The sequence below is a fragment of the Leishmania braziliensis genome, chromosome 29 (genome assembly GCF_000002845.2).
Source record: "Leishmania braziliensis MHOM/BR/75/M2904 complete genome, chromosome 29".
NCBI lineage: Eukaryota > Euglenozoa > Kinetoplastea > Trypanosomatida > Trypanosomatidae > Leishmania > Leishmania braziliensis.
Genome location: NC_009321.2, coordinates 405,471 through 412,719, shown reverse-complemented (window position 1 = coordinate 412,719; position 7,249 = coordinate 405,471). Strand labels below are relative to the sequence as shown.

At 59.0% G+C, this 7,249-nt stretch overlaps 2 protein-coding genes across 2 annotated transcripts in view; both read right to left on the bottom strand.

Annotated features, from left to right (window-relative positions):
- LBRM_29_1140 (conserved hypothetical protein) overlaps positions 1–1,955 on the bottom strand; it is a gene marked incomplete at both ends in the record, with an annotated part of 3,177 nt that extends 1,222 nt beyond the window's left edge. Inside the window, one exon of the mRNA XM_001566409.1 lies at positions 1–1,955. This exon is cut by the window's left edge and continues 1,222 nt beyond it. Within this exon, the coding sequence (XP_001566459.1) occupies positions 1–1,955 (1,955 nt within the window).
- A 1,851-nt stretch (positions 1,956–3,806) lies between these two features.
- On the bottom strand, positions 3,807–6,701 carry LBRM_29_1130 (putative KU70 protein; the record flags this gene model as incomplete). Its single annotated transcript, XM_001566408.1, has 1 exon — positions 3,807–6,701. One exon carries the CDS (start codon positions 6,699–6,701, stop codon positions 3,807–3,809), a length of 2,895 nt encoding a protein of 964 aa, XP_001566458.1.
- Positions 6,702–7,249: the final 548 nt, after the last annotated feature.

Here is a 7,249-nt window from a genome sequence, read left to right as displayed (position 1 = left end):
CTCGCGCTGCGTAAGTAGGCGGTCGCAGCGGCTGGCGACATCTCCGCCGAGTCTGGTGACCGCTGCGAGACGCTTGCGTTGGGTTGGCTGCTGGCGCTCCCACCACTGTACCCCTGTGGCCGCTGCGTGCTGAACTGCGGCTCCTGAAGCGGCGAGCTCATGAGGGAAGCGGAACGCAGCGACGAGGCTGAGAGGACGCGTTGAATGCGCAGTGACGAGTTGTGGGAGACTGTATCGGCGTCCAGGAGCGCCTCCACTACCGTGGCCGCACCGCCGCTGCCACCGACGTATGTCGGTGCCGTGAGAGATGTAGCTGCTGAGCCGTGTAAACTCGGTTTGGTGCCAGTCGCCGCGGCACTGAGGTGGCTCCCTCGGGCAACGTGCTCGATGACCGAGCGAACTGAGGACGGTCGTGTTTGGTAGCTGTCGTCGTGCGAGGTAACAAGCAGCTCACTGCCTGCGCTGCTAGAACGAGACACGCCCTTGTCGGCACACTTCAGCACTGTTGCTTCGCCTTCGTTGCCATGAATTCCCCTCCCCTCACTGGAGTTACCTATCTCGTCATCACAGCCGCCAGTACCATCTTTGAATACGTAGGCGCGCAGGTAAAAGGGGATGGAAGACGCGGTGGCACTACCTTGCTTTACTCGACTGCCACCGCTGCGTACCCGGCACGCAGCGGTACTGTCAGACGTTGCAAGTATTGTCGTGTCGCCTTCGCTACTGTGCTGCTCAGCATCCTCTGGTGCTGCTGTCCGACCTCTGGAAAGGGCTGACGGGAAGCCTGGCGATGCCGCGGTGACAACAGAAGACGCATCAACGCCGGCGGAGTCACGGCAAGACTGCGTGCCAACGAAGACACCCGCTGCTTCCGGAATGCATTCCGTGACGTCGCCAAAGGAGGAACTGCTGAATGTTAGCGATGTCACTTGAGCAACTTCCAGAGGCGTCTTCACCCTCACACTACCTACGGCGGCAGCGGCACCTTCTGTGCCAGCGCTCTCACCGCCGCCGCCGCCACCCGCCACCCCGAGAAAGCGTTGGATAGCAGCAGCTGTCGCGATCAGTTCACGCAGTGCGGTAATTTTTGCTGCAGGACCGCCGCCATAAGCATCTTGATCCTTTTTGGGTGTCTCGCCCCACACAGAGCACCGCATCACCGCAGGTGTTGTGACGTCAGCCTCTGCGTTATTGAGGTGGGCTGCCGCGATGGCACGTCCATCTCCACCGTCAACAGTCGAAGACGCTGGTGTTGAGGGCGACACTGCAGGTGCGGCTGTGCTGCGGTCACTTGACAGCTGCGCCGTCCCGCGTGCAGTCGTTGGGAGAGAGGAGGTTAGCGTGGGGACATCCGTTGGTGAAGCACCGCGAAGCGGCTCGCCTTGACGGACGTACGTCCAGACAGCAGCGATCTCTAGCGCCACACGACCCAGGAGATGGGCGATACGGCGCCTCTCGAAAGTGGAGAAAGAAGCAGCGCTGAGATTTGCCGCTGTGACTGTAGCATTCGCGTCTGCACCGATCTCGGCACCAGAAAACAACGCTGACTCAGCGGCGTCACTGCGATGAAGGCCAAATGGAAAAGAGGAGGTGGTGCTGAGCTGACCTACTTTGAGTGATGGCTCTGCGTCCGACAGCAAGGGCGCGGTTGAGCCGCGTCTATGCGACGCTGATGCTGACGTGATCCGCGAAGAGGCACCGTTGCTGCCACCGACACTGCGCGCCACTGCCTCGCCGAGGTTATCATCCTCTCTCCTTTTCAAGATGTCGTAAGGGTGCTTCTCCCTGTACTCGCACGCCCGCAGAAGTCGCGAGAGCTCCCTCTGAATGAACTCGATACTCTCCTCCGCCTCTTGGGCGGTGAAAAGGACTGACGAGGGAGGAAGGGAAGGAGGACCGGACGGGGGCAGCGATGCGGTGCGGGATTGTAGATCGGGTGTTCTAGGCACGTACATTTGTGTCTAGCAAAGCGAGGAAGGCAAGAGGGAAATAAAGAAAAAAAAAATGGAAAACAAAAGTCCAGTCAGCGAACACACTCGCGCGCGTGCGCAGCTGGGGATGCTCTCGTGCGGGCCAACTAAGAAGCAAACAGCACGAGACGAAACAGCTGGCGCGTACACACAGGCACCAACAACACAGCGTGGCAAGTCAAGGGTGTAAGGCGTGGAGAAGGGGGAGTATCGGAAGCCCGTGTGCACGCCTTGCTTATCGACGTGGTTAGAATGATAGAAAGCAGGAATAGCGGGGAGAGAAACGCACAGTGAAGCGGGGCAAAGGCAGCGGAGACAGGCGAACCGAGTGGTGCCAGAGTGCGCGTAAGGGACGTGAAAAGAAAAGGGGGTGCCACTTGTGTGTGTGTGTGTGTGTGTGTGTGTGTGTGCACATGCACGCGTCTGTATTTCTCTACGCGAGCAGCGAAGAGATTGAGGCCCACGTGCTTCGGCTTAGTGTTGCCTCATAGAAGAAGCGAAGAGGGAAGGCGGTAAATACAGAGCGCAACGCTCTATGGGCCACGATGACAACAACAGGGAGGGACAGAGAGAGAGAGCGCGCGACACACACGCACGCTCTCGAGCGGATCGCAACACGGAAGTTTGTTTGTTAAAGTGCCACGAGAAGACGCAAAGAAGAGTGAGGAATAGACTCAGTTGCCATCGATGCGTGCGAGTACCTCCCCCTTCCCACAAGAGAGCGGCAGCCCATACAGGAAGGGAGGAAGGCAGCGGCAAGCAAGAGCTCCACGAGGACAAAAAAAGGGAAGTCCTTCGCGCAGGGGTGTGCGGGTGGGGATGCCAAAGGTCAGAAGAGAAGAGACGGAGTTGCAGAAAGCGGGGAGAAAGCCGGGATGGGGTAGAGAGCGGGTGTGTCGGGCGCTCAGGCAGACAAGCAGGCAAAGAGATGCAGGCCCACCAAAGGACACTCGCATAGTGGGTGCGTGGGGGGCCACAATGTGGAAGGGGAGGGAAGGAGCGAGACACAGGTAAGGAGAGAGTGGCAGCCCGCCACGCTCCGCCGTATGCACAGAGAGCGGGCATGCGAATACAGCCTATGCGCCGCTGCCTCGAACCTTGGCAGAGTCCTAAGTGAGAATAAGGGGCACGGCATTGGTAGGTAGACTACACGCCGCTGTTGCTGGATATTTTGCCCCTGCCATCCTCTTTCCTCATAGCCCCCACTTCACAGCAGGGTTTGCTGCGGCCGCTACCGAGGCCTACATCGTTGATGTCGTTTTCGAATGGGTGTGTGTGTGTGTGTGGGGGGGGGGGGGGGTTGACCTCTTGAGTGATGCGTCCGTGCTTGTAAGAGAGTGTTGATATAACATAGAGAACTTCACACACAGGCATACAGAGAGAGAGAGACGGGGGGTGTGGGGACTGGGGAGAGGCCAACAATACGCTCACGGTAGGCGGAGGGACGAGGACGGAGAGGCGCGCAAAAGCAAGCGGCGGTGAGGCGAGTTGACGCTGGAGAAAAAAGTCTCTAACTTAAAACAAAACAACGAAGAGGAACGGCAACAGTCGGCACGAGCAAAACAGACGAGACGTGCGCCGATTGATGCCACGGCGTCAGCGTGCAAATTTGAAGAGGAAAACGACGAAGCCAGGAGAGGCGGCGCCACATTGACTGTGTGAGACTCCGAGGGGAAAACAGAAAAAGGTGAGAGAAAGCGACCCCTTCAAGAGCGCCGGAGAGGGCAGAGCAGCTGCAGAGGAGTAACAGTAGCCCCACTGTCCGCCACCACCGACCACAGCAACCTTGTCATTCCGCGACATGCGCAGAGGCTCTCTGATGTCGCCTTATTTTTCTCACGATGGCGGTGGAAAATGCTGCTTGACAAGCTCGATCAGGTCCGCCTTGCGTCTTGCCCCACCGGCGCTCACGTTCGTAGCCGTCAGGTACCTCTTGAGTTGGGGTATAATCAACCCATCCCACGCATTCTCAGCGGCAGCGTGGCGAATGAGCTGCTCGATAGGCACAGGATCGCCGTCCTCTTCGGTAGAGACTGCAGCTGACCCTCCTGCTGCGCTGACTTCCGCTGCGCCACCGCGTGGCCGGCGTGTCGCCATGGCTGCCACGCGCGGATGGGGGCAGTAAAGGAAAGCGTCGTAGTCGTTTCCCAGCACTTCTTTGTTGAAGCTATGGAAAAGTGCTGCGAAACTCCTCATGCCCTCATAGTCGGGAAGGGTGCCGTCCAGCTCCCACGGCGCCTCATCGGTGTCCTCAGCACCAGCGTCCTCCTCCTCCACCCTCGCCAAACTAGTCTCGACATCAAGGTACAGGGGATTGACTGATAATGGGAAGAGTCGTCGAGCGAGTTCTTGCAATTTGCGGTACTGCCGCTGCAGCGCGGGATTGAGCACCGCATCTACTTGGTAAGACACTGTCAGCGAACTCACAAGCTGCTTTGCAAGTTCGAGGTGCATTGGATCAACGGAGCTGTCCCCCAGTACAGGGGTGGCGTGCTTGTTGGTGAGCGTGCAAGCGCGTAGCTCCGGCACGGCACGCAGATCCTCGGCGTAGGGAAGAGGTACGACGTAGAGCCCCAACCCATCCACTGGCACCTGATCGCGCCTCTCAGGATGCCCTGTCAGGTCTGGCGATGGCACCAGAGCTACGAGGCGCGGCGCTGAGCCGGCTGAGGTGCAATACTGGGCAATCGCAACTTTCTTCTTTGCACGCAACCGGCGCACAAACAGGACGAACAAGCGATGCGAGTGCGCGCCACCGCGCTGCACACACGAATGAAGGAAAGAGCTCCGTCCCACGGAATGCTCCCGCTTCACTGCGTCAACGAGATCCTTGAAGTGCAGCACGGTGAATCCAGGCTCAGCCCCGGCAGCTGCCACCTCCACAATTCTCTTGCGCTCCGCCATGGTAAAGTAGACTCGCTCCTTCCCAGCCGGTGCGTAGTAACGAAGATCGCCGAGCTGCACGTCCTCCTGCCCTGTCATCAACTCCTCCGTGGGGTCCTTCTCGCTACGGAAGCGCTGCAGCTGATTTGGGCGGCTGTCACCGACGCCCTCTTTGTGCCCCGCACACGCGCCACCATCGCCCCCATCACCTCCGTTCGTACGCGCGTGCAGGCGAACGACGCGGTGAAGCATGCGGTTCGTGCGCTTATCCAGCCACTCTCGCGGCGGAAGGCGAGCGCGCACGAAAGGGGTGTACAGACTCACCGCCATCTGGGGCACGGCAGCAGCTCGCGACGCCCTCTCTGCATCTCTTTCGGCTGCTGTCGCCGCAGAGAGAGACCCAGTGGCCGTTCCAGAGAAACCGCCGATGCGGAGCAGGCAGTGCCGAAAGGGTCGCTGCGCAGTTGCACGACGCATGACAGAGTCGAGCAGCTGCTGCAGTGTACCGCTGCCAGCGTTTACATTGATCGAACCTCCACCCCTGCTGACAAAGGCCTCATCGCGGGCCTCGGTCAGCGCCGCCATATTGTCACTGTCACCATTGGCACTGAATCGTGCAGAGGCCGCCTGCATCTCTCTCAGCAGTGGTCCCCAGAAGAAGTCTGGCACAAATCCCGTTTCGGCTGAAGAAGGTGAGTCGGACTGACTGGGTCCACTCTGGCCGGTATTAGCGCCAGTGGCGGCAGTGGTAAGGTCAAGCGACTGGTCAAACATGCTGGAAACAGTGAAGAGCGGACGCGCAGAGCTCCTCCTACTGCTGCGGTCCGTTCCGTCTGCGCATATTGACGCTGTAGAGGAGATCGACTGCCTACCCTGACCGGCGTCCCCCGCCGTATGTGCGACTGCAGAGCTGCCGCTTGGGTACGGACCACCGCCACTGCCAGCGTTGCCGAAGCCAAAAACTTCAAGTACAACGCCCTCCTTGCCTAGGTCGCATGCGCGACTGCGGCACAGGCTCCACTCCCGGGTGTCGCCACCACTTGGGTTGTCGCAGTTTGTGAAGACAAAGAGGCGCCGATGGCGAATATCCGGCATGGTACGGAGGCGCAGCACGATGCGTTGCGCCTCCCAGAGTGCCTCACTGAACTTGAATGCGGGAGAGGCGCTCAACGGCGTCGGAAGAGCAGTATTCGTCTCTGCGCAACCGCTCGCCGAAGACGCCGCGGCGGGAGCGGGGAACGTCGATGCAGTGGGCCAGTGACCGATGCGGGCCTTAAACTCCTCGTAAGCGGCAGATCCGGGAGCGCCAGCTGCCTCAAGCTCCTCCACCTTCTGCATGCATTCTGTGCCGATGCGAGCGGCCTCTTGTATCACGTAGACCCCGCGGAAGCCCCTCGAGGGGGTCGGCGTCCGTGTGTTGTACAGCACAATCGCCACGACGTCCTTGCTGCTGCATATGATCTTCTCTTTCATCAGTGCGAGGATGCTCTGCATCGACATGGAGAAGAAAGAAGAAGACAAGCCAACGGCTGCGTCAGAGTCACCCGCAGCACCACTACCCATAGTCGCCTCATGACCAGTGGTGGAGAGTTTGAGCCTCACGACGCCACGCGTGCGCGCTGGTGAACTTGCTCCGCTCTTACCGACTGACGTCGTCGTTGTCGACTCACGAGCAGGCAGAGCTCCGAACATTCCCTCGTTGCAGTCAACGAGGCACACGACAGCATCGCGCTGATTGCTCTGCCACAGCTGCTCACGATACTCATCGAAGTCGAGCCCCTCGGTGTAGGTGCTGTCTGCTGCAACGATACCAGTTGTGCCCTCGCCCCACTCTGCAAACTCATCCATGGTGGGCCAATGGCATGCTGTGAAGGAGGGAGAGGTGGTAAGATGGTCTGGACGTGTTTGTTCTTGAAACCTAATGTGCTGACTGCTGGGAATCAGCAACGATAAGGCTCAAAGAGGCAGTCAGTAGTTGTCAGCGTCACAGCTGGTTTGCAAGGTGTGGTGGACCATCTAAGAGAGTGAAGTCCCTGGTCCTTAGCAGTCACCATGATGTGGCCTCTGCTTACACGCAGTTGTGCGAGCAAAGATGGAAACTTTGCCTTTACCTGGAAAGAGTCCCTAAACAGCAGGAAAGGGTAGTGTCAAGTAAAGTGAGGGATTGCAAGAGGGAGTAGAGAAACAGTGGAGTACGAAGTCAGAAAGACGGGGATAAGTCCAACGAGCTACACGCACCGGCTTTGGCGATAGAAGCGCGCAGACACCCAAGCGCAAATATCCAGAAAAGAAAAGAATGCTGCACACGAACACTCTGGTGAGACCTCCTGCACAGATTCCCTTCATTTCTTGAAGGAAGGTGAACAACCACCCGGTGTGACCATCGCATGTGCCAC